General features: G+C 50.6%; 1 protein-coding gene and 1 pseudogene across 3 annotated transcripts in view; one reads left to right on the top strand and one right to left on the bottom strand.

The window, feature by feature from the left end:
* The window catches only part of ARHGAP22 (Rho GTPase activating protein 22), a 90,331-nt gene that overhangs the window by 56,545 nt on the left and 7,675 nt on the right, over positions 1 to 26,111 (bottom strand). Inside the window, exon 1 of one of the 3 annotated variants that reach the window (XM_081823933.1) lies at positions 8,840 to 8,951. The exons of the other annotated variants lie outside the window; for them this stretch is intronic. Within the exon in view, the coding sequence (XP_081680059.1) occupies positions 8,840 to 8,891 (52 nt within the window). The 5' untranslated portion in view covers positions 8,892 to 8,951. Of the gene's footprint in view, positions 1 to 8,839; positions 8,952 to 26,111 lie in introns of those variants that run through there. 3 annotated transcript variants of the gene reach the window in all.
* Positions 25,065 to 25,854, top strand: LOC102741392 (small ribosomal subunit protein uS3 pseudogene; annotated as a pseudogene).

The following is a 26,111-nucleotide window of genomic DNA, read 5'->3' as shown; positions in this document are numbered from 1 at the left end:
CCTAAAGCAAGTCTTGAACATCTCAATGGATTGAATAAATCAAAATATGAATGTATATTCACCAGCTACAGAACAATAAAATTAGAAATCAATAAGGAAAGGAAATTTGGAGAATTCACAAATAATGTGGAAATTAAACATCTCACTCCTAAATAACCAAGGAAGAAATCACAAAAGAAGTTTTAAAAACACTTTGAGTTGAATTGAAATGAAAACACCACATATCAAAACTTATGGGATGCAGTGTGCTTAGAGTGAAACTTATAGCTATAAATGCCCACATTATAAAAGAAGAGAGATCTCAAATCAATAACTTTGATAGATAGGACAGAGATCTCAAATCAATAACAACACTTATAATACCCTTGGAAACTAGAGAAAAACCAAACCAAACCCAAATCAAACAGATGGAAGGAAATAATTATGATTAGACTGGAAATGGTTTAAATAAAATAAAGACTAGAATATAATAGAGAAAATTAAAAGAAAAAACACCAAAAGTTGGTTCACTGGAAAGATAACCACATTCGACAAGCTTTAGCTAGACTAACCAAGAAAAAAGCAAGAGAAGACTCAAATTACTAAAATCAAGAATAAAACGGGAGACATCACTGTCAACTTTACAGAAATAAAAGGAATTATAAGGGAATAATATGAACAACTGTACGCCAACACAGGAAGTAAGTTAGATGAAACAAATTCCTAAGAAGACATAAACTAGCAGAACCGACACAAGAAGAAATAGAAAATCTAAATAAACCTTTGTGTAACAAAAGACTAAGTGAATAACTTAAATATTCCCCAAAATGTTTCACTGATGAATTCTACCAGTCATGTAAAGAATTAATACCAGTCAGTTTCATGGGTAAATTCCATCAAACGTTTAAGGTATTAAAACCAATTGTTTGCAAACTTTTCCAAGAAATAGAAAAGACAAGAGCATAGTTCCCTGCTCCTGTGCGGCCAGGATTCCTCTGGTAACAAAAACAAAGACACCACATGAAAACTATAGACCAACATTCCTTATGAACACACATACAAAAATCCTCAACAAAATACTAGCAGAATACAACCCAAATGCTCACCAACTGATGAAAAGATAAACAAAATGTGTCCTACTCATAGCATAGACTATATTTAGCCATAGAAAGGAATGAAATAGTGACCCATGCTACAACATGGATGAACCTTGAAAACACTACACTAAGTTAAACAAGCCATTCACAAATGGCCTAAAAGTAATTGCCTGGGGCTGCAGGAAAAGGGGGGAGGGTTGTCTTGGGAATGGGAAGTGACTACTAATGGATATAGGGTTCCTTTCTGGGGTAATGGAAATGTTCTAAAATTGGATTATGGTGATGATTGCATAACTGAATATACTAAAATCTATTGAGTTGTACAGTCAAAAAGGATGAATTCTATATGTGAAATATATCTCATTAAAGCTGTTTTAAAAAAGAGTGTGGTGATGGGATGTTTGGGAGAAGAGAAGAGCTCAGCAAAAGTTGTAATTCAGGCAAGGATATGCACCAGCTACGTAGCTGGGTTGGAGCAGGTAGATTAGGAAAACTGTTTCAGGGATTCACTTCACTGGGATGCCCCGGGTTTTGGTCCCAGCATTCCTGAATAGAGCCACCTCACAGGTTCAAGGGCCCCCCAGCTAACAAGACCAGAAAACACAGCCCTAGGCATTTTCTTCCCCTCTCCCTTCAGGAGTTAGGACCGAGCTCTCAGGGAGGCTTGCTGCCCTAATGGCCAAGGTCAGAGTCTTCCAGCTCCCCCAGGACTGGCTCCCCTCTGGGGCCAGCACTGTCAGCTGTGGGTTTGTGCTGGTTAAACAGACCTGTTCATGAACCTCATCCAAGGGGGGGCCATTGACCTATCCTTGCAGTATCAAATCCCTGTCCCTTGCTCCCAGCGAGATGACCCCTGGCGGAGCCCGTCTGCACAGATAGGAAGAGGCATTTGGCCTTTTTTTTTTTTTTTAAGATTTTATTTATTTATTTGACAGAGAGAGACACAGAGAGAGAGGGAACACAAGCAGGGGGAGTGGGAGAGGGAGAAGCAGGCTTCCCACTGAGCAGGGAGCCCAATGCGGGGCTCGATCCCAGGATTCTGGGATCATGACCTGAGCCGAAGGCAAACGCTTAACAACTGAGCCACCCAGGCGCCCCGGCATTTGGCCTTCTTAATGCCTCCCTGCTAGGAACATGGAGAAGTTCTGGGTTTCCTCAGTCTGAGATTTAAGCTTACACAACCTTAGTGATCATCTAGTCTTGCCGATTTCCCTCTTTAGAGAAGAGAAAACTGAGGTCCTAAGTGGTAACCCAGCTAAAAGGAGTGGAGCTAGAACTACCAATAGGCCTCTTTGAGGTTAGCATGCTTGTCCCCATTTACAGGTGGGGATGTAGTGGCTCAGAGAGGTAAGGGGTGGCCTGGGGTCCCCTGGCCAGGAAAAGGAACCAAATCCTCTGCCTGAGGCTGGTTCCCTTTTTGAAAAACCCACAGCACTGCTGCCCAGGACACTTGAATGGGGAAGAGGGAACAAAGAGGGACGCTTTTCGGAAACAGAGCCGGACCCATGCAATCTTTGAGCTACAGACTGAAGGCCTTAGGGCTCTGGGCCATGAGCTCAGCCCCTGGAGTAGGAGGCTCTAACCTTCTGACATGTCAGTCTGGCCTCATGTCTGTCCTTGTCATATCTCTACCGTCTTCAAGGTTGGGTCAGACTTCAATGCTCCCACAGAGCCTGGCTTCTGCCAGCCTTCTGAGAAGCAAGCAAAGCACAGAGCCTGCCCTGCCTTCAGGGAGCATTCAGCTCATTTGAGAGAGAACAGATTTACAAACAGACGCATGTATATTTATGCACTATGATACGTTTTCAAGTTAGAGTATAGGACAGCAAGTGAGCAAATAACAGGGGTCAGGTTCTCAAGAAAGATAGGCACTTAGGCCCACCCAAATGTTGGGGTCCCCAGGTCCAGAGCAGGGGCAAGGTGGCTGTAGGAGGGAAGAGCATGGGCAACCCCAGAGGTGGAGAGAACGTGGGGGCCCGGGGCTCCTGAAAGTGGGCTGGGTGTGAGCGCAGGCTGGTGAGCAGCCGGGAGGGGTGGGGGGGGCGGCTGGCTGCCGATGGCACTGTGGCTGTGAATGCCCTTGGATCAGAGTGTTTGTGAGGAGGGAACGATGAGATCCCGCAGGCAACCTGAGCAGGCATAGCCTGCTGCTGGAGAATGTACCAGAGCAGACAGTCCACGTGGGAAGACCCATCAGGAGGCCACTGTCGGAGCCCGGGCAGCGTGCAGGTGGCTGGGACCTGGGTGCTGGCCTGGGATGGAGACAAGCAGAGGACTCATGTGTATTTTGGAAACAGAACTGCCAGGAGTTGGTGATGACAAATCAGAGAAGAAGGACAAAAAAGCCAGAGTTCAGGTTTAGCCTGAATAGCTTCGGCCACTGTCCAGTCCAGGAGAACCCCATGGAGGTGTCAAGCAGGTCTGGTGCTCCGAGCCCGGGCTGGGCTGGAAAAATGGTGACTCTGAAGGGTTTGCCAGCAAGAGGGCCGAGTGGGTGGGGGCAGAAGTGAGCAGAGGAGCATCTACAAGGGAGCTGCGGGGACAGGCAGGAATGCCTGCGCCCCCCGAATGCCTCGGCCCGCACACCTCTGCAGGAAAGCCCTTCCCTATTTTCTCTGCTGGGGGGCTGCTCCCCTTCTAAGACTCAGCGCAGGCATCAGGTGCTCTGGGCATTCTCCGAACCTCCAGGCTGCGTGGGACGCTGGCCCACCCAGAGCAGCGAGGCTGGCTGTTCCTGTCTCTCTCCGGCGTCTCCCCGCCACCAGGCTCTGAGCACCCCGGGGGCGGAGCTGCACCCTCCCCAACTCTATCCTGGAGCTGGGCACAAGGGCAGGCGCAGGGTGGGTGCCCAACAGATAACGGCTACATGGACGGACAGAAGCCTGGATGGCAGCTGTCTATTAGCAGTCTTGGAAGAGTTTATGAGAAACGGCACCCTCTCCAGAAGGTGGGCTCAAGTGCCTGTATAGGAGTTTACCCAGGAGAAGCAGTTCTACCACTTCCAGCCACTGACAGCCTTGCCTCTCCCCAGGACAGAGCACACCTCTGCCTGCCTGTCCTGCAGGGTGTCCAGCCCGGCCCACTGGCCTCGGCACCCAGGCCACCGGGGGCCCCAACGAGCCCTCTGTGCATTAGGAAAGGGGCGCGGGGGCCACGCCCTGTGCCTCAGCCTAGCGCAGCAGAGTGATACACAGAGTGGGTGCCACTGGAGTCCCCAGGGGGTCCGGCAACACGAACAGGCAAAGGTGAGCACGACTGTCTCCTCCAGCTGGACTCCATGCACTGAGCACAGCGCCGGAGTGCAGAGGTGACACCCCAGCTAGCTAAGGGCGACAGACCCAGACCAAGCAGGCACTGGAAAGAATGAAATGAACTGGGGCTCCAGGTGCGGCCCATCTCCCCCATGGTTGACCCCTCTCGGGCCTGACTAAAGGCTCTAGGAGAGGGGGTGGTGCATGCAGGGCCCGGAGGGGTCCAGGTGGTCGGGGTGGTTGGAAGGGCATGGAGGTGCATGCTCTGCCAGCAAGGCAAAGAAGCTGGGCTTTCTTCTGTAGGCACTCTGGGCCCGGGGCAGAGCTGGAGGAGGGACATAGTGTGACAGAGGCTGGCCTGGGCAGTGGACTAGCAGGAGCGAAGATGAACTTGGGCTGACCAGTCAGGAAGCCAGCTCAGGCAAGACGGTGAGGGCCTGCGCAGGCATCACGGCAGCCTTGGGGGCAGGGATGGGGACACTGCCTTGGGCAGCATCACAGATGCTGTCAGCCTTTGATCATGGGAAATGAAGCGGCCGGCAGGGCTGTGAGCCGGGAACCCAAAAGAACGGGCAGGTGAGTGCAGAGGACTCCAGTGGAGTTCTGGATTTTCAGGCTGGAGATGGGTACTGCAGGGTGGGGGGCAAAGGCTTTCGGGGGCTGTCTGCTTAAAAGTGAGCACAATTATCAGGGCCCTGGGTGAGATTTCCCGGGGGAGACTTATAGACAGAGCTCAGAAGATGAAACAGAATTCCCAGCTGAACTTCGTGCATTAAAGGGGGCAGGGCCAAGAGGAGGTAGAAGGGCTGGGCAGGGGCAGCCCCTGTGGGCCAGGAGGAGGGCAGAGGCGGGGGGCAGAACAGGCTCCCAGATGCTCAGAGTGCCAGGACGGTTCACAAGGTCCACAGTGGGGGTGAAGTGGGGACGGTCAGGGAGAAGTCCACGAGAAGAAGGGGAAGCCAGGGAGGCTGACTGCTCCTGGGCACTGGTGTTGGACGGGAGAGGAGACAAGGGTAGGACTTGGATGCCCATGGGGGTGAGAAGCTGGCTTTTTAAAAAGTGTTCTGATGAGTGACTTGGGGCAGGTTTCTGGGCTGACAAGGAGCCAGCAGAAGGGAAGATGAGGATGTTGGGGAGAGAGGGGACATGAGAGGGGACAAGATCCTGGAAAACAGAGGAGGGCTCCCAGTGCTGAGACCAGCAGGAAGGGTGAATTTGGGGATGCATTTGGGATGAAAAGGCAGCAGGGGGCCAGTGGACCTTAAAGGTCTTAGGGGCCTATGGGTCTGCTCGTGCCCCCCCCCCACCCCCGCTTTGAACAAAAGCTCCTTCCATGTTGCACTCCTGGACCACCTCTTCCTCTGAGTCTCAGCCTTGGACCACAAGGCAAAGTAGAAGAAAATGAAACTTGCGACTATAAACAGACCCACCATAGAGCTCTACATGGTGGAAGCATCTGGAAACATTGCCTAGAAACAATGAAATCAAAGTGTTCTCAGAGTTCAGATCAAGTACATCTGCCCTCTGCTTTGAGGAGGGGTAATCCTTCTCTACACATCAGATCCTGCTCACTGACCTTTCAGCGTCTTCAGGAGCACCCGGGACCCAGGACTGCCCCATTTGCAGTGATCTGTCTTGTGTGTGATAGTAAGTGTGATTAGGATCACTGCATATCATGTCTGAAAAGCATCTGTAGCAGCAATCCCTCCCCAGGTCCACACTGCCCACCCGAAGCTCCGCAACTAGCGGGCGAGCACATGTCTCCCGGAGGGAGTGCCAGGCTTTGGATATAAAGGCATGAGGACTAGATCCGCCGTGGTGACTCTGGCATGTGACGGATGTCTTCTGCTCTCTTCATGGGATTTATTACTTGAGCTTTTCTGCTTTATCCAGTACACTTTCACACAGGGATAACAGTCAAATATTCTGTTGTAAAAGTTTTGTTTCAGAAATTTCCAACAACGAAATCCATTAACAACAGCTACTGTCTTGGGAAATTTTAAATTACATCGGTGATGAATAGACTCTCTTCTGATCTTTTCTTAAATGAAATACCTACACACATTACTGGTCTGGAAAGTCAGAAAGCTCCCTACCCAGGTCATTGCAGCAGCTAAACACACAACACACCCCCTGGAAACAGATACACGACGTCACTGCTATGACGAGTGAGTCGGTTTACTCTCTGAAGGAACATTTCTCAACGTGTGTCCAAAGATATGGGTGCTGAGGTGCTCCATGGAAAGCAGGTACCCTGGCTGAAGGTTTGGAGACTGTACCTACAATCCACCCGACTTGGAGATGCACAATGGCACCGATGTGTTAAACGCACTGAGAAGACTCGCAGTGAAAAACTGTCCAAATTTTGATAACTCATGATTTCTAAGATTATTTGACTAAGGAACCACTCCTCCCCACTCTGGGTTTATGGCAGAACTCATTTTGCACAATGGTCCAAACTGTTCCGGCCTAGCCAGATTGGCCAAATTTATTAAATGAGGCAACAATATTTAAACATTTGGAGATTTTACATTTAAAAAACCCCACAAATATCTGCCTTCCCTGAACCACAGAAAATCCTTCCTGCCTGGCAGTGGTTGGCTACCCACTCATCACAGTGCTCCCTACCCACTCTCGCTCCAGACTTGACCAGCTTTGTTAATTTACGAGGGCTGTGGGACCATGTGGGCCCTTCAGACTGGGTCTCTGACCCCAGGCTGCTGTGGCTGGCTGTGCCTTGGGATGGCGGGGGCACCAAGCTGGGAAACATTCCTACTCCAGACCTGTTCCTCACCTGGATGGGTGTAGCCTGGGCATCCACGGCCCCAGAAGACAAAGCTAGCAGGAGATGCCCTGGCCCCCTTCCAGGGCTGCTAATTTTGTATGTACCCTCCCTAACCATAGTCCTGTAAATCGACCCTTGCTTCTGGGACCCAGGCTCCACCCCTTGCCCTGTTTACTGAGAAGGGTCAGGCAGGATGAGACCAAAGCAGCTCCAGTCCAGCCAAGCCCCCACAGAAATCCTTCCTGCAGTGCTCTCCCTCAGACCTGCCGTCAGCCAGCATGCAGCAAAACCCTGCCCTCTGGGTCCTACTGATGCCCTGGCTCCTGGAACAGTCAAGACTCACTAATGCTCAGTCCTCTCCCCTCAAACATGAAGCCCCACAGGCAAAATTCCTTTTTGCTTTTCAAAATCAAATGCTAAGAAAAATAAATTGTTGCTTTGGGCAATGAGAACCATGCAAACCAGTCACATTTCCCATTTAGTTTTGGCTGCAGAGAGTCTCAACCACAGATAGTATCTTATGGCCAGATTAACTGGGCTCTTTTCTCTCTTTGCTCAATGAGGTCTGTTTTAATGTAGAATCCGGTTCAGTTTTTAAAATATGTTTATTTGTTATACATGTTATATATAAGCTATCTCAAACCCTTTGTGAAACAAACCTGTACATTTGTGGGATCATTATCACCTGACAAGAGTTCTTCAAGCTGCTTGACCCAGTCATACCTTTATCCGGATCCAGAATATATTTTTCAAGGAATCAGGACCTGAGGCCCATTCTGGGAAAGCCTACACTGACCTTATGGTTTACATACAAGGCTACCCAACTCACTGGTCATTGCCGTCACTTGGGGAAGTCCTTAAACACAGCTTCGCAGGCCCTTCCGCAGGGCCTACCCAGCAGGTCAGGGTGGGGCCCGGGGATCTGCATGTTTCATGAGCAGGGAGGAGGGGGGTGTTAGGTGAGTTTTAGGGTCAGGTGAGTTTGGGAAGCGCTGCAGTAAAGCGACGCACTACTAAGTTTCTGACAATCAACAGGGATCGGTTCAGGTTCAGTCAGTCAAGGGTTAAAAGCCAGAAAGGCCACTGCCCGAAGGAGGCCGGACCTCAGACTGCCGCCGCCACCGGCTCCTCAGCCCTTTTCCCCGCTTGGAGCCCTCTCCACGTCTGCTGCATTCCACAAGCAGCTCCCCTCGCACGTTCTGCCGCGACTTTTGAAAGACTCTGAGTCAGGGTCCCTGGGTCCAAGTTTGTGACAGAGGCGGGCAAGGAGAATGGAGCTCCCGCTCCCGGCGGTTAAGCCGCAGAGGCGGTGCGGGCCGCTGGCCGGGCTCGGTCTGCAGAGGACCTGGGGGCGGGGCCGGGTCCCGGGGGCTGCTCCGCCCCAGCCGTGGACTTGGCTGACCTAGAGGGCGGGCGCGCCCCGCTCGGCTCGGCTCCCCCCCGCGCGCCCAGCGGCCCCGACCCCAGCCCCCAGCCGGGCTCCGCGCGGCCAGAGGAGCACCTAGACGCACGCTCCGAAGTTCGGAGACTCTCGGGGAGTTGCAGCCACACCTGAACCCTCTCCAGGGCTGAGGCAGGTGTTGGGCGGCCCTGGAGAAGTGGCGGACAAGTTCCCCGAGGCGGGTCTGGCGGCCCCCGGCAGGAGCTGGAGGAAGCCGGCGGCGCGCGTCCCGCTCCCGAGCGCTAAGGTCCCCAGCCCGCGGCGCACGTGCGCGCCCGAGAGTTACCTTTGGGCGCCGGCAGGTGTCCCCTCCAGTCCTTGCAGCAGCACAGCCCCATGGCAGCCGCCTGCGCTCGCCGCTCGGCTCCGCTGCCCGCCGCGCCGCCTGCTGCCGGCCCCGCTCCCGGGTCTGGGCGGCCAAGGTCCGGCCCGCGGGCTGTGTCCAACCGGGCGCGGGGCTGCGCGCGGGGCCGCCGGGTCGGCGGCTGCCTGCCTCTCACGCTCCGTTCCGGCCCCGCGCCGCGGGCATCCCGGCCTCCGGGCAGACCCTGCTAATCAATAGGAGAACGCGCAGATTGCGCCGGCCGCGCGGCCAGCCCGCTTTTATCTCCGCACGCCGGCTCCCTGCCCTCGCGGGCGCCCTCCCCGCGGCCCGTTACTTTCCCGGGGCGCCGGCCTGCGCGCCCGCGAGGGGCCGCCAGGGGGCGCGGTGCGAGCCCGAGCGGTCTCCGGCTCCCTCCTCCGCGCGCCGGGAGCCAACCGAGGGGTGGGGGGCGACACCCGCCTGACCTCTGGGCGGCGCGGGCGGGAAAGAAGGGTGCCTTGCTGTGTGCTGTGCGGGGGCGGCGCCTCCCTCCCCCTGCGTCCTCTAAGCAGTCACCTCCTGGGTCACTGGGGGAATGGGGGGGTCTCATTTTGCCCGCTCACCTGAACTCTACAACTGCAGTAGCAGTAAAAGTGTTTGCCCAAGCTACCCCCAAACCTGGCTGCCTCACCTATGGACTAGGTGACCTTCCTAAGTCACTTTCCTTGAGACTGTTTCTCCACCTGAAAAGTGAGGGAAATGACACCGTTTCAGATGTCATTTAGCGCAAATTAAAGGTTTGATGGTACCAAGTTATTTAAACATTTTGCGCTCTTTTCCTGTCTATAAGACAGAGAATAATAGAAGTGCTCCAATGAATCTTTCTGAGGAATAAATGAGTTGATATAATAGATCTAGTCATAGATCTATAGATATTTACTATACATATATAAAGAACACAGCTAGCGGGTCACTAAGTATCTTTTGTGACCGATCATTGTCAAGTGTTGGTGAGGTTTGGGCCAACAGGTACTTTTGGTGCAATGACTTTGGACGGTAACATGTGAGCTGCTTCTTTTAACTAGAAATGCTAACATCCTGGGCCCGGCAGTTCCATTTCTCAGCACACACCCCACAGAAATGCTTGCCCATGTGCCCAAGTAAACCTGTACAGAGCCATTCATCACAGCCTTGTTTGTAATTGCAAAAAAATGAAATCAAAATTTCATTCGTAAAGGATTATCAAATACACGGGCATTTTCATGAAACGAAATACTGTATCAAAGTAGGGAGCTGGAGCTAACTGTTTGAGATCTATGGATTCGCAGCACCTACATAAATACACACACCTACAAAATAGTACCAGACGGGTCACTCGGTGTGGGGCACAGCTCTCCACGCTGGGGCCTAGAAAAATCTCTGCGGAGAGGGTGAGTGACAAGAACAGATTGAAAGATGGTGTCAAGAGACTTTAGCATGTTGATAGTGGTCTCATTTCTTAAAAGAAAGGTGTATTTACATAATGTGTAATTAAATATCAGGTTCTTTCTCAGCCCATCAGGTCCTGGGATCTGTTCTGCGCCTAAAGGGCTATGATGAGCCTCTGATGGCTTTGGCTTGCTGGGGATTTTCTCCCTTCCGCCCTACCTCTTGGGAAAACAGAGGTGGTCCAGGAGGAGAGCAGCCACTAGTCCAGGCTGCCTGTGGCTGGAGTAGAACAGTTACTGGGGGTTGGGGGGGGGGACCCGAGGAAAGAAGGACTTGGAGCTGAGAAGAGGTTTTCCCAGGAGTTAAGTCTTATTCAAAGGAGAGATTAACAAAGGGGCAGATTTCTGCCTCCCTCTCCTTAATCTCCAGAAAGACCAGGATGAGGCTTTTTCAGGGAGAGAGAAGGGTTGTCCTGCAGTAGATCCGGAAAGAAAGATGTTTTCACTTCATGACATGTAGGCGGGGGTTACAGAGAGGGAGGAACTGAGAAAAAACGGAGAGACCTGACTTATGGTTGCTGCCAAGTCATTTTAAACAGTTTTAGCACCAGGCAAGATCACTTAGTCACAGCGGGCTTAATGAGGCCCCAGGAATTCCAAGCTAGAGCTCCCTGCATTCAGGGAGAGCATGTGCGGGGAGCGAGCCCCCGGGTGATTGTCCAACGGCCAAGTCCTACATTTGGAAAGCAAGATTTAAAAGAAAACATCACAGCAGCCATTGTGGGCTGCTTGTTTATCTTTCTAAGAGGAAGTAGCAAAGCAGGATCATTTCAAATGAGCCTATTATAGAGGGTCAGCATCCCCATTGAACCGTTCAAATATATTTTGGATACTCTACTTTTCAAAGTGACTTTTAATATCAACTCCCAGGGCAGTTTAGGAGACAGAAAGCAAGGCAAGAACTTCTAGTATTATTGCCTTTGTTTTCACACAATTTAATTACTGATTATTCATTGTCTTTTTATAGTTTTCTAGTTATGTGTCTATTCCTTAAAAGGGAAGAAAAAAATAACATTCACTCTGTGCTTCCTACCAGGTGCCAGGCAATTCACAAGTGCTAATATCACAGTTTACCATAGGACAATCCTATGAGGTAGATGACATTAGATTCAACCTACGGAGGAAGAAACAAAAGTTCAGGGAGGTGAAGAAGCTTGCCCAAGACCAATGAAGTGGTAAGTGGTAGAGCCAAGATGTATGGTTGGTTGGATGGATGGATGGATGGATGGATAGATGGATGGACGGATAGATGGATGGATAGATGGATGGATGGGTGGGTGGGTAGGTGGGTGGGCAGATGGGTGGATGGATAGATGGGTGGATGGGTAGATGGCATTTCCTCATTTAGGGATAGAGGTATGGGCTGCAACTGGAAAAGCACATACTGAGCATGGAATTTGCCTGAAAAACCAAACTCCTTGAACGTAGCTCTGTTCCCTGAATTGATCATGACCCCAAACCATCTTGAATGGAGCCAAAAGATCAGGAATGCTCAGTGGTGCAAGGCTCCAGATGAGCTCAAGCCACCCCACTCCAGGAGGGTAGTTAGGGTAATAGGGGGCTCTGAGATCTCTTACTGAGCTGAAAGGCCAACATCCTGCACACTACTGGGAAGCAGAGCCAGAATCTGGGGGGTGGGTTTCCAGTGAGCACAGTGGACTCTGGGAGGAAGGTTGGATACCAGATTTGGAGGACAAAAACTCTGGGGCTGGGGCTAGCCCCATCCACTCAGGGCTCTGCCTTCGATGCTTCATTCCATTTCAAAGTGAGGATATGGAGTTGTTTCTAGGAAGGATGCTGCTGCTAGGATCCTGACTTTGTGCAGCCTGAGCTCCTGGTTCCAGAAATGCCCTAGACCATTCAGGGATTTGCTCAGGAGACTCAGGAGCTGGTCCTTCTACCTCTCTGTAAGGGAGGTTGCTCCTTCCTGACATACCAAGGCACTCTCATGGTACCATCTCAAGGTGTGAGCACAGCCTTGGGCAGCTCAGGGGAATGGTAGGAATGGGGTCATGGTATCTTAGTCACAGGTGTAGCTTTGGGGGCTATGATGGATCATTCATTCATTCATTCATTCACTCATCTATGTACCAAGCAATGACTGGACACAATTAAACGTGAGAACACCCGAGGCCTGAGCTCTGTAGAGGCCAAGAGGACACCCTGAGAACTCTGGGTGGGGGGCTGTGACCCAGTGCTGAGGGGGAGTCAGAGCAGAGGTTTTTTGAGATGAGCGTTGAGACATGAGGAGGACACCAGCTCCTCAGAGGATGGCATAAGAATGGTCCTCCAACAGGCGGTGCTGTGATAGTGTTGAGGAGCTAGTTTCCGGGGTGGGAAAGTGCAGCGGGGCATCTAGGGTAGGGGAAAATGAGGCAGCCTGTGATTCTGACTCATCAGCCTGGCATGGGACTGAAGTAGGTACCGGAAAGGGGTGACCGGGAGCAGGGAGAAGCTAAGAAGCAAAAGGCAGCCACCTGAGCACAGCAGTGGGGGATGCAGCAGGAGGGAAGAGGAGGAGACCAGGTGGGATGTGTATCAGCAGGGTGGCCCTGGTGACCCACATCTCCCCGTCCTCCCACCTGCGTGCGCCCGTCCCCTCAAATATGGGCTGCCCTATGACCTGCGTTAACCCACAGGTGACAGCAGTGACTCTGGGCCAGTTCTGGGGGTGAACTGTCTTCCCCCTGTGAGTGGGGGGACTGTCCTGAGCCTGCCACGCTCCAGGAAACCCAACCTAGCAGCACAGAGAGACCACAGGGAGAACCAAGGCCAAGGCCAGCAACCTCTTCTTCCAGCCCTGTGAGTGAGGCCACCCTGGAAATGGATCCTCCAGCCAATATACGTAGAGCAAAGACGAGCTGGGCCCGCCGAGCCCTGCCCACACCGTAGAGTAGTGAGCAAATCGGATGTTGTAAGTCACTAACCTCCGGGGTGGTTTGTGATGCAGTAACACAACTGGACCCTGGGGAGTAGTATATAGTACTCATCGCCGGCACTGTCGGGCTGGGCCGGTGTGCTGGGCCAAGAGCTCGACGTTCCTTTCGAGTTCAGAGCAGTCCTATGTGTTGGGTATCATCATTTATTCCACTTTAAGGTGGAGGACCCCGAGGCACAGAGAGGTAAAGTAATTTGCACTGGGTCCCACAGCTAATTAATGTCAGCTCAGACTGGAACCCGGCCTATCTTGCTTTGGAGCCTGAGCTGTTAATGACTCTGGGAGATATTCTGGAGGGGAAAGGGACAACACTTGGTGTTGAATCCAGTGCCCCATGGGTCTAAGGCGTATCTGTAGGTGAGACATGGGATAGAAAAGACAGCCCCTGTGAAGGGCTGGACCACGCCTGGCAGGAAAGCCATGGGAAGCTCATTGCTCTGTTAGCTTTTCAGCGTCAGGGCCACTTCCTGGCAGCCTTGGCACCTGTAGAAGGGGCGTCTTGAAGACAAAGGCACTTTGTAGACTGCGTGTCACAAACCTCTCTCATACTGTCCCTAGCATCTCCTTTCCTGTCCACAGCAGTCTGGTGTGGAGCCTTTCACAGGAGAGGCTATGGATACCTGCTCAGGCCGTGTGAGCTCTCCGGGTCACACAGCTGGTGGGTGGGAGAGGCCGCCCTGCAATCTGGGCAGTCTGACCACCATAGGTCACCTTCCTAATGACCAGACCCCTGCCTCTTGCCTCTGGGAGGTGAGGGTCTCCATCTGGGCTGCCTCCCCCGCCATCCTCTCCTCCCATCAAGTTCTGATCTGTGGTAGGATTTTGGCCAAAATCCACGCCATGTGTACACCACCAAGACGCACAGATGTTCTAGAACTGAAAGACTTTATGGTTTAGTACAACTTCCTCACTTTTCATGGGAAATCTGCGAGCCAGATCCACCCCACATCAAGCATTTTTTGAGGGCCTGCTTTGTGCCAGGCACTGAAAGGTAAGTTAGTGACAAGTCAGGGCTACCTCCAGTCAGCTTCGGTTTTTGCCCTGAAACAGACCTGCAGAAATGATAAACAGAAGGGAGGCTGCTCACCCCGTATCTCAAAATATGTTCTGTGCACTTCTACCACAGTGCATGGAAGCCAACAGGTTTGGATTTCACTATCTGATTAAATGTGTTCACTAGCACCCCTCTTCCCATATTATCTGTCATCAGCAGCATCACCGTTACTATTCACTTTACAGACTCATTGTTCTGGTTTCTTTCTTTCTTTCTTTCTTTCTTTTTCTTTCTTTCTTTCTTTCTTTCTTTCTTTCTTTCTTTCTTTCTTTCTTTCTTTCTTTCTTTCTTTCTCTTTCTTTCTTTCTTTCTTTCTTTCTTTCTCTCTCTCTCTTTCTTTCTTTCTTTCTTTCTCTTTCTTTCTTTCTTTTTTTTTAATGAAGGATGTGACTCTGGGGAAGGTAGAGTCTGTTTGAAGCAGGCCTACACTGCTTTGTGCTAGAAAAGGCTGTGGATTCCATAAGGTCTGGTCTGCTTTTTCCTTTCCTTTAATGAGACTTAACTCCTATTTGTCTTTTTTCCTTTGGCTGCCAGGAAGCTCAGAGAAAATTTAAAGTTTGGCTTTGGCAAGTATGAAGGCCCTAAGGTAGGCCATCACATCCATGCTTGTGTGTGCTGATTTTGCTTTTCTACTTTTTTTTTTTTTTTAAGCAAACTCTATCCTCAACATGGGGTTCAACCTCATGACTCCAAGATCAGGAGTTGCATGTTCTACTGAGCCAGCCAAGCACCCCTGCTTTTCTACTTTTATTTGTATTTTCTCTGGTCCTTATATTTTTTTTAATTATTTCTATTGTGTTACCTTCATTTTATACTAAGTGCTCTCATTAGAAGCCATCTCAAATCCTTTGTGGAATAACATAAGAGTATAAGTAAATAAGTGAATGTAATATATTCTACTTTAAACCAAGAGTCAGTAAATTTTTTCTAAGGGGTAGATCATAAACATATTTAAACTTTGCAGGCCACATGGTCTCCACAGCAGTTACCCAACTCTGTCCTTATAGCATGAAAGCAGCCATAGACAGTACATAAATGAATGGGTGTGGCTGTGTTTCAATAAAACTTTATTTGGAAAAGCAGGTGGTAAGCCATATTTGGCCTGTGGGTTTATGTAGTTTGCAGCCCTCTGTTTTAAAAGAATTTTAGAGCATTAGGAAATTGTTTCGTATTAAGCCAGGAAGTACTTGGCTTAGAAAAAAGTGAATTCCCATCTCTAAGAGGCTGGAAGAGGTAGGAATTCTGTGATGGCTAGTTTCCACCTCTGGGTGACAGATTGGGAAAAAGCAGCTGCACAAACTGTCCAGACAGTTGGCTCTTGAGAGGTGTGTGCAGTGCTGGGCAGAGGTCAGAGTGGGCTCTGAAGTCGGCCAACGAGAGACCGTTCTCCTGCACATTTGCCATGCCTACTCCTGGGGGTGGGGGTGGCACTGAAGGCGGGGCCCCAGAGGTGCTGGCCAGCCGGGTTCCCCAGCTCTGGCCAATGGGTCTTCAGCTGCCGTGGACGTTGTTCATGGAAGGAATGTGTCTGCAGCTCCAAATTCCCACAGAGAAAGACAAGGGGAATCGTTGGGGAGAAATTCCTGGGCCACATTTTTCTTGCTGTTCATGTGGCCTGCAGCCATTGAACTTGGCCAGACTGCCCAGAGAGGGATTTTACAAAGCCCATTGTCTTTTCCTGGAGTCTCACCCCCACCCCTGCCCCCACCTGCTCTTTCTGCCTTTCTTTCTTTCCTCTCCCGCCCCCGGGAGAAATGCAGCATGGGAAAGAGCGGGAGGCCACAGCCCTGGTCGTGAGGGCTTTTGCCCCCTGCCTAGGGGCCTGGACAGCTGCAGCAGCACCTCCTCGAGGGAGACTGTGGCATCAGGCCTTTCCACACACTCGGGTCTGAAGGTGGTCTCAGCTGCTTGACCGGGAGGTACTAAGTGGGATACTTGCTTTGGTAGGAAGAGCAACGCACATTGAGCACCTGCTGTATGCCAGGCACTGTTCTGAGCATTCTACATATATTAACTTAATCTCCACAAGAACCGTATTACATCCACATTTTGCTGATGGGGAAACTGAGGCACTGATAGGCTAAGTGATTTACCTGGGGTCCCACAGCTAGTAACGAGAAGAGACAGGCAGCGTGACTCTCATCTGTCACTTTAAGTGTGTATGATCCCCTTAGCTCAGCATCCCACTTACAGATCCTCCCTGATGGTGTGTCTCCACAGTTAGAGTAGACTTCCAGGAGACAAAGCATTTGCATAGACAGGACCTATGTACCCTTGAAGGCTCCTAGCATCCGCACATGCCGCAGGAGATGAGACCCTCCACCCGGAGCTGGCCCACCTGCTGTCTGGTCCACCTAGGTAGAGGCATGGCACTGTCAACTGGGGCTTAACACGCCCTTCTTGCTGTTGTCACCATTATTGTTGTGGCTGCTGATAGTGCAGGGGAGGGACCTCAGGGGGTGAGCCTTTGAGTGTTTGCACTGTGCCAGCCCCCAGGTTTGGCGATTTACATACAACGTATAGCATTGACACAACAACCCTGAGAAGGAGTGCTGATAACCCCAACTTGCAGATAAGAAAGCGAGCTCATTAATCAGGTAATCAATGCTTGCAACTGTAACAAACAACTGCAAAATGTCAGTGGCTTAACCCTATAAACATTCTCTCTTGCTCCGGTCACCATCTCGTGTAGAGCAGTGTGAAGGGAAGAGGGGGAGGGGTTTCTGCTCCATGTGGTCACTTGGGGACCCAGGTTCCTCCTAGGACCTTGGTGTCATCCTCTGGATCCTCTCCATCTGTTTGTCAGAGGAGGGAATAGGGGGCAGGGAGACCTCGGGATTTTAGGGGCTGAGAGCAGCCTATATCGGCACTCCCACCCACATTCCATTGTCCAAAGCTCAGTCATGTGACTTGTCTTACTGGATGGGGAGGCTGGGAAACAGTCTGCATGGCCATAGGAAGAAGAAACAGGTTTGGCTGAACCCCTGGGGTTCGGACGGCTGAGGTGCCATGAAAGGCAGTCAGGTGATTTGATGCTCAGGCTTGTATTTTGCCACAATACTGAAATGGATGCCAAGGCTGTCTGAATTGAATTCCAATTTGCAACATCTTGGATGACCCTCAGTCCTTCAATGGGGGCAATGAATGGGGCTGAAGGTCCTGAAGGACTGTGAGGATTAACTGGGGTGCTAAGAAAAGAGCTTGACACAAATTCAGTGCCCAACAGCCTTCCCTTTCTTAGCGGATGGGGCGCTGGGCAGGTGGAGGGGCTGGAGTGGGAGAATTCTACCCCTGAGGAGGGAGATGGGGATGCAGAGTCCTTAGGAAGGGGACGGAGTACTTGTGCTTGTTGCCGCCACCTAGTTGTTGAAGGAGAAAATGCAGGACAGCTCGGCTTCCCATTTCTCTGTTCTGGTGGACAAGTGTCCAGGCCACTTCTTCCTATCCCATGCCCATCAGGCTACTGAGCAGAAGCTAGCATTGGCCATGCACCTAAAGCATAGATGTGGGGATGGGTAGAGTCTCTATTCCCCAGGGTTTTGCATGTCCCAGAGGGCCACTGAAGGGCCACTTTCTGTAACTCCTCCTGGGTGTTCCATCCAGGCCTCAGCATCCTGCTCAGTCGGGAGCGCTTCCTGCCAGATAATTCAGGGCCTCTGGGGTACGACTGTGGATTCCCTCACTTGGTCACTCCCACAGGGTGCTGGGCTGTCCCAAGATGGTGAGCTTGGGGCGGTCCCCTCCCAAGCTGGCTGCAGTAGGGGCAACAAGATTACAGCTGTGTGGGGATGGGCTGCTGGGCATCACAGATATGCCCCCATGGGGAGGGAGAGGGCTGCCGAGTCTCTCCAGAGACACACAGAACCTCTGGCACATGCCCCCCAACTTGGGGAGACCATCCACCAGCTTCTACAGACCTCCTCTGTCAGATCTCACACACACAGACACACACACACAATTACACAATTTCCAGGGGACCAGTAGGTCTCAGATAGCTGGGTCAGAGGCAGTTCTGGTATCTGTTGAGCCCCCAGGGCCACTGTTCCTCTCCTCCCTAGTTCCTCAGCCCTGGATGGGGCTCACTACCCTCAAGGCCTCTCCTTCCATGGCCTCAGAGTCCTTCCTGCAGCCTGGCCTTGGTCCACCCAGCAGATCTCCTGAACTCCAAAACCAGGAAGCATTTTTCAGAGTATGGGCTCAATCTATTAGGGGGTCATGAAATCAACTCAGTGGGTCTTGACCAGTATTTTTAAAAATGAGATAGAATCACATAGAATTAAAAATGCCACTGGACACTGCATATGCGAATAAAGCCGTTTTGTGAAACCTTTGCTTCAGCGTGTGCCTGGGCCCTGGGGTGGGATGTAATGTTTATTTCTTGTTGTCAAAAAAGTGTGAAAACACTTTATGGGTGGAACCATCTCATTCCTTCCAGAAAACTTGGGCTCTGGGTGCAAATCAGTCCACAAATTTCTCCTCCACCAACTCTCCCAGCAAAATCCCCCTGTCTGCTGTAGGCCAGAGAAAGGCACAATCTTTGCCAAGCCGCTCAAAAAATAAAAAAACAGAACTCACCACCCACAGCCACAAAAGGTCCCCATTACAAACTGATCCCAGGACACTTGTCAGGCATTTGCATATCCAAGAGGGCCACTTGAGTGACCCTTCACAGAACAAAGAAGATCAGCTTCTCTCAACTTAAAACAAAGAAATCTCTGCACTGCACATTCCTTCCACGCAGGCTCTTGTGTGGTGGGCTGGCCCGCCGGCCCTCTGGCACATCTGCTGGACTGTTCTTTCCTGCTGCAGCATTTGTCCTTTGACACGTATTTGTGGGGTACCACTCTGTGCCAGACACAGGCAACCAGACCGGAGCCTCCCGCTCTGCACGCCCCTTCTCAGCCCGGGGCCTGTGTATCTGTGATGAGGACCGGTGTCTCCCACCTCCCTCGCCAGGCCTCTTCCCCCCAGAGGAAGGAGCTGCGTACGGAGGGTGTGTTCTGGCCCATCTCCACCTACTCTAGTCCTGCCCCAAGCCCATCGGGAGAAGCCTGGCTCTCCAGGATGCTGGGATTCTCAACTCTTCTGACCCTGGGAGGGAGGGAGGTTCTCACACATATGGAGCACCTGCAATGTGCATCCCTACCAAGGCCCATCCAGGCCATTATTATCATCATCCAAGGATGCTCGGGCAGACGGGGTGACTTTCCAAGGCAGGGCTCACAGCTAGGAAAAGCCCATTCTTTTCTGGTTCTCTCGGACTCCTATAGCTCTCTGCTCTTTCCACTCGATCACAGACAGCACGTGGAAGTCACGGGGGGAGGCTGCGGGCCTGGGGACTGAGATGTGGTGGCTGGAGTAGCACGCTGCCCGGGTGCCAGAGCCGGGCAGAGAGGGGGTGTGGGAAGGTGGGCCACCCACTGGGCAGGAAGGGAGGAAAAAGAGCCAGGTCTTCCGGGTTTTGGCTCCTAACAGTGTGGCTTGGATTCAAGGTCAGCGAAAGCAGGCCCTGCTGAGAAGGGCCTGAGGCTCTGGCAGCTTCCCTTCCAACTCCATGACTGTATTGGTCCTAGGGATGCTGTGATGGACTAGCACAGACCAGGTGGCTTAACACAACAGCAATGCGTTCTCTCCGAGCTCTGGAGGCAAGAAGGCTGAAATCAGGGTGTAGGCAGGGCCGTGCTCCCTCTGAAGGCTCTAGGGAAGCCTTTGGACTTCCAGGCCTCTGAACTAGCTGCTGGGGTCACTCGGAAATCCTTGGCATTCCCTGGCCTATGGCTGCATCAATTCAGTCTCGGCCTCCATCCTCAAGGGCCTTCTGCCTCGTGTGTCTGAGAGTCCAGATCTCCGTCTTCTTGTAAGGGTACCAGTCACTGGACTTAGTACCTCCACTACTCAGGACCTCATCTTAACTGATCGCATAGGCAAAGACCCAATTTCCAAATAAAGGTCTTGGCCTCCCCAGCTCTGATTCCTCGCACTTAGTAAAGCATCAGGGCGAGCTGTGCCCTGGCGACCCAGAGAACTGTTACTGACCTTCAGAAGAACTTCCAAATCTGCAGTCTTTTAACTGATTGCAACCCCAGTTTTTAACATTCTGGTATTCCAGAATAATGTGCTTTTCTTTCTTTTTTTCCCTTTTTCTTTTCTTTTCCTTTCTTTTTTTCCTGAGAGAGAAAGACAGAGCGCGAGCGCATGCATGCATGTGAGCATGGTGGGGGAGGGGCAGAGGGAAAAGGAGAGAGAGAATCCCAAGCAGGCTCCGAGCTGAGCACAGAGCTCCATGTGGGGCTCTATCTCTTGACCCTGATATCATGACCTGAGCTGAAATCAAGAGTCAGACGCTTAACTGAGCCACCCTGGCGCCCCCAGAATAATGTGCTTTTAAAAAGTGCTAACTGGGCACCTGGGAGGGTCAGTCAGTTAAGCATCTGCCTTCGGCTCAGGTCATGATCCCAGAATCCTGGGATTGAGTCCCACGTTGGCCCTCCTCCACAGGGAGCCTACTTCTCCCTCTGTCCCCCCTCCCACTCATTCTCTCTCTCTCTCTCTCTCAGTTAATAAATAAAATCTTTTTAAAAAAATAAAATAAAATAAAATAAAAAGTGCTGAACTATGGGCATTTTTGTGATATATTTTTTTAAAAAATTGGAATCATTTACACACGGGATAGCCTGCAGTAGAAGTTTGGATCCAGTAAAAGTAAACTTGTTTAGAAAGTGGTTTTCTATTTCTCCATCATCCAGAGGGGAGGCAGAAACCCAAGGTGACTCTGTCACACCATAAACCCTTGTTCTGGTTCAAAGACCTCCCAACCCGTGGCATTCAGACCCAACAGCCTAGAGATTGCTCCAGGAGATCCATCGACCCGACCCACTAGGATCTCCACCTACCCAGGAGAACACTCGAGAAGATGAAGGCAATCCCGAAACTCTTTTTTTGAAATACAACCAGAGCTACTAATCAATTAAAAGATGTAGTCGCTGCTAAGAACAACAAAAAAGGGGGACAAAAATAAAAATCTCAAAAGTATCAAATGAGAAATGGATTATTTGAAGATGAAGAACTCAAAGGATAATATTTGGAGTTAGCTTGAAATTTAGCTTGGAGCACTCTCCTCACCAGCGCAGAGTGAAAAATTTTTTGTGACAGCTAGAAAAAAAAATGTGCACAAAAATAGGCTCACGATTCAAGAGTAACATCAAATAGTATTTCATTTCAAGTGTTTGTGATTATTAAAATTTTCTTGATTTCATGGGGATTGGTCTGCTATGTTTGACTATTTTATTAAGTTAATCTGCTAATATATCTTTAATGCTTCTATTTCATAGGCTTATGTTTTTATTTCAGGTTTTGATATGTATACATGTTCAAGTGTATAAAATATTTAACCTCACTGAATTTTAAACATTTATGGAATAGGTACACCTTTATAGGGAACATACTGATATTAACGTAATCATTAATGAATAATCGCCATCATTCATGTGGAAATATTAGCAGTGCAGGGAATAAATGCCTGTCTGTATACCTGTGTGTCATCCTCCTCTGGCAGCTGCAAGGGCTAATGTCTTGCAAATTAGCTCCGGCTAACCATGTGCCAGGCGTGGGGCTTTATGCTCTGCTTCTATGGAGGCCATTTTACAGATGAAGAGCCCGCAGCGTGAGGGTTAGGTGACTCACTCAGGCCCCCAGACCTGGGAAGAGGCCAAGACAAAACTGAATCTCAGACAGCGTGACTGAACACCTCGCCCTTAACCACAACCCCACGTGAGGAATGCCTGGAGGTGTCAAATGATTCAGTCAACGTACACCTATCATTTTCTAGCCGTCTCTGATTTGAGCTTATGATCAGCCACACTAGGGTTCACGGACTCGAACCTTTATAGAGAGATCAGGCATGGACGATGAACGGAGGAAGCAGGTGGGGTACCTTAGGGAGTGGTGGGGATTTTAGCCAAATGGAGAGCCATCAAGCTCTGTCTCCGAGGGACCTGTTATTGAGCTGCTGCTCACCGTTCTTATGGAGAAAGCGACCCACATTTACTCTATCGAAATTGGTATTTTCCATAAGTAAAACTTTTTGCTTTGAAAAATATTTCATGAGCCAAACACCATTCTTCCTGTGGGCCAGAGTCCGCTCCTGGGTAATTGGCCCTGATTGGCCACTCCCTTTGTAGCCTGAGAGCTAGACCCAATTTCTTGTCCTTGTTTGCCTCTCTCTACCACCGCTCTCAGCTCTCTTCCTGCTCTGAATTATTGCTCCTTCATTGGTTTAATTTATCAAGCGCCTTCAGAAGCCAGGCACCAGGCTCTGAGCACATAAGCGCGATCCTTGCCTGCAGGCGCTCACAGTCCGTGGGCATTGGTTGCCTCGAAGGCAGCGTTTCCTGCATTTGAATGTGCACACAGGTCACCAGGACACGCTGCTATCACACAGATTCTGTCTCAGGAGTTCCGGGCGGGGCCTGAGAATCTGCATTCCCAACAAGCTCCCAGGTGATGCCGATGCAGCAGGTCCATGGACCACACCAGGTGTAGGAATGATCTAGACTAAAGATTGGCCTTTTGTCTAAGAAAGTTCCTAAGCTGAAGGCTCCCCATTGGAGGAGCCTCTGTACCTGGGCTTGGCTTTTTGGAGGTGACCTGGGCCCTCCAACTACCCCCTCCCCACTAATTCCCTGCCACATTCCTCCCCTGATCTTAATTTATCCGGAGATTTAGTCTCGCTGAGATCACTTGTAAAGAATTTTATCAACATCTTTGTTCTGAGCTGGCACGGAGCATGCCTCCTGAACGTTTGCCTCTTCCCTATCAGATACGGTATCTCTAGCTGAGGAATTTCTGTCTGTGCCCCTCCATGTCTCAGAGCTTTGGTACCTAGCACCTGCCTGCGTAAGGGTGACACCCTGGGGCGGCATAGAGCCTGGACTCCACTTTCTACTAGTTCTGTGACCTTGGACAAGTCGCCCCTCTGTGCCAGTTTCCACTTCTGTGAGACAGGGACATTACGTCCACTCACCAGGGTGTTAGGAAGATTAGGCCAATACGTGGTAGGGTACTCTTCTCACTTCCCTGTCTAAAAAGAAACTCAACAAATCACCTTAAGAATCTCATGTTGTGGGCCGCCTGGGTGGCTCAGTAGGTTGAGTATCTGACGCTTGGTTTTGGCTCAGGTCATGATCTCAGGGTCGTGAGATTGAGCCCTGCGCTGGGCTCCGTTCTCAGCACAGAGTCTGCTTATCCCTCTCCCTCTTCTCCTCCCCCTGCCTCTCTCTCTCAAATAAATAAATAAAACCTTAAAAAAAAGAATCTCACGTTGCTTGTGTCCTGCAGAAAAATATTAACATGAGGAACTAATTTCTGTTGCTGCCCCAGGAACATGATCAGTTACACTTGGAGGAATTAGCAGGTTTTCCTTGGTGAGTGGTCTTTCACTCAGTCAGTCGGCAAACATGTCTGGGACCAGATGTGCGAGAGGCAAACCACACAGAAGGTGGGCAGACTCATGAGGGGCAGGAGAGTCACACGCAGGTGTCTACAAAGTCAGGAAATGTGAAAGTAAACTGTTGAATAGCATGCTGGGCAGATTTTCAGATAATAATCTTAATGCATTGTCAGATGAAACATTTCTAAGAAACAATGTCCATCGACAAGCACACCACTGAGTGTCCAAAAAGTTACAAAATCTGGAGAATGTATGGTATTGTCATACTTTTTAAAAGATGAACAACTGGAGCCATTGCTTTAAATTCAGAGGCATTTTATCGGAAAAGGTGTCTGGTGGTTGAAGAAAAGCAGACTGAATATACTATTTGGGAAGGTTACCAACATACTTTTTAAAAATAAGTTCATCTTCTGTTTCTTGATCTTGCAGACACCCTGTTATACTACTTGTCGAACTTCATGGAACACTTAACACAGATATTACCCTAAGCTACAGCTGCACAATGTTACAACAGCACTGTGGGGTGGGTAGGTATTTTTAAAAACCTTTTCATTTTGAAATAATTCTAGATTCACAGGCAGTTGAAAAGAAATGTAAATGTACAGTGAGGTCCTGTGCACCCTCCCCCAGCCTCCTCCAGGGAAACATCCTACGTAATTACAGGACAATATTGAAACCAGGCAACAGACCTTGGTACGATCCACACAGCCCATTCAGATTCCACCACTTATACCTGGACTCGTGTGTGTGTGTGTGTGTGTGTGTGTGTTGAGGGGGGCACTATGCAATTTTATTGCACGAAACCATCACCGCAGTCAAGACACTTAACTGTACCATCATCCTGAGTCTCCCTCTGCTAACCCCTTCCAGTCCCACCCACTCCTTCACCCCCATTCCTAACCGAAGCAGTAGATACTTTAATCATCTGCGTTTTGTGCATGAGGAAACTGAGCCACAGAGAAGTCAGCAACTTGCCCAAGGTCACGTAGCTAGTAGGTGCTGGGTCTGGCTTTTGAACTCTATCCTTAAAGAGGCTTATTGTGGAGAGGGGGTCTGGGGCGGGGAGCTCAGAGCTGCAGGTAAGTGTGGTGGCCTCCAGCCTCCTCCCGTGTTGGAGGCAGCCCGTTTGCATCAGTCTGTCCTAGCACAGTGCCAGAATTGGCCATGGCCCCGGATGGCACCTTCTTTATTCCCGACTCATCCCTGTAAACACAGCCTCTGGGCTCCTTACCCCTGTGGCTGCTCTTCCACTATCCTCCAGACTGGCTGCAGAATTAGTGGGGCCCAAAGCAAAATACAAATGCAGGGCTCGCCTTTCCTTTCTATGGCGCATGGCGGCAAAATGGCGATGCAACTTTCCAAGAAGGGGAAGTTTGTCGCTGATGGCATCTTCAAAGCTGAACTGGACGAGTTCCTCCCTCGGGAGCTGGCTGAAGATGGCTACTCCGGGGTTGAGGTCCAAGTTACGCCAGCCAGGACAGAAATCATTGTCTTGGCCACCAGGACGCAGAATGTTCTTGGTGAGAAGGGCCGGCGGATCCGGGAATTGACTGCTGTGGTTCAGAAGAGGTTTGGTTTCCCTGAGGGCAGTGTAGCACTTTGTGCCAAAAAGGTGGCCACAAGAGGTCTGGGTGCTGTTGCCCAGGCAGAATCTCTGCGTTACAAACTCCTAGGAGGCCTCGCTGTGTGGAGGGCCTGCCATGGTGTGCGTGGACAGTGGGGCCAAAGGCGGTGAGGTCATGGTATCTGGGAAACTCCGAGGACAGAGGGCTAAATCCATGAAGTTTGGGGATGGCCTGATGATTCACAGGGGGGACCCTGTTAAGAACTATGTTGACACTGCTGTGCACCATGTGCTGTTCAGACAGGGTGTGCTGGGCATCAAAGTGAAGGTCATGCTTCCCTGGGACCCAAGTGGTAAGATTGGCCCTAAGAAGCCCCTGTCGGATCATGGGAGCATTGTGGAACCCAAAGATGAGATACTGCCCACCACCCCCATCTCGGAACAGAGATGTACCCACAGCATAACAGGGTCCCTTTGGTAGCTGGATCTGGAGACTGGATTTTAATCTGTAAAGACCTTTGATAAAATCTTTGAGAAAGAAAAAAAAAAATGCAGGGCTCCGTCCTCAACAAGCAGGAAAACAGTGCCATTGAGGAGGGTATTCAATAGGAAATGTATTCTTTTCTTTTGTGAGTTCTCTTTTGACCTGTCAGGGTGTGATTCCCAGACCAGCAGCTTCAGCATCACCTGGGGGAGATGGTTGTAAATGCAGGTTCTCAGTCCCCACCCCAGAATTCTGGAATCCCGTGAGTCTGGGGATGAG

Source organism: Leptonychotes weddellii, chromosome 6 (assembly GCF_054177405.1).
Source record: "Leptonychotes weddellii isolate Sample4059 chromosome 6, ASM5417740v2, whole genome shotgun sequence".
Lineage (NCBI taxonomy): Eukaryota > Metazoa > Chordata > Mammalia > Carnivora > Phocidae > Leptonychotes > Leptonychotes weddellii.
Note: the sequence above shows the minus strand (reverse complement) of the source record. Positions and strands in the feature narration are given on the sequence as shown.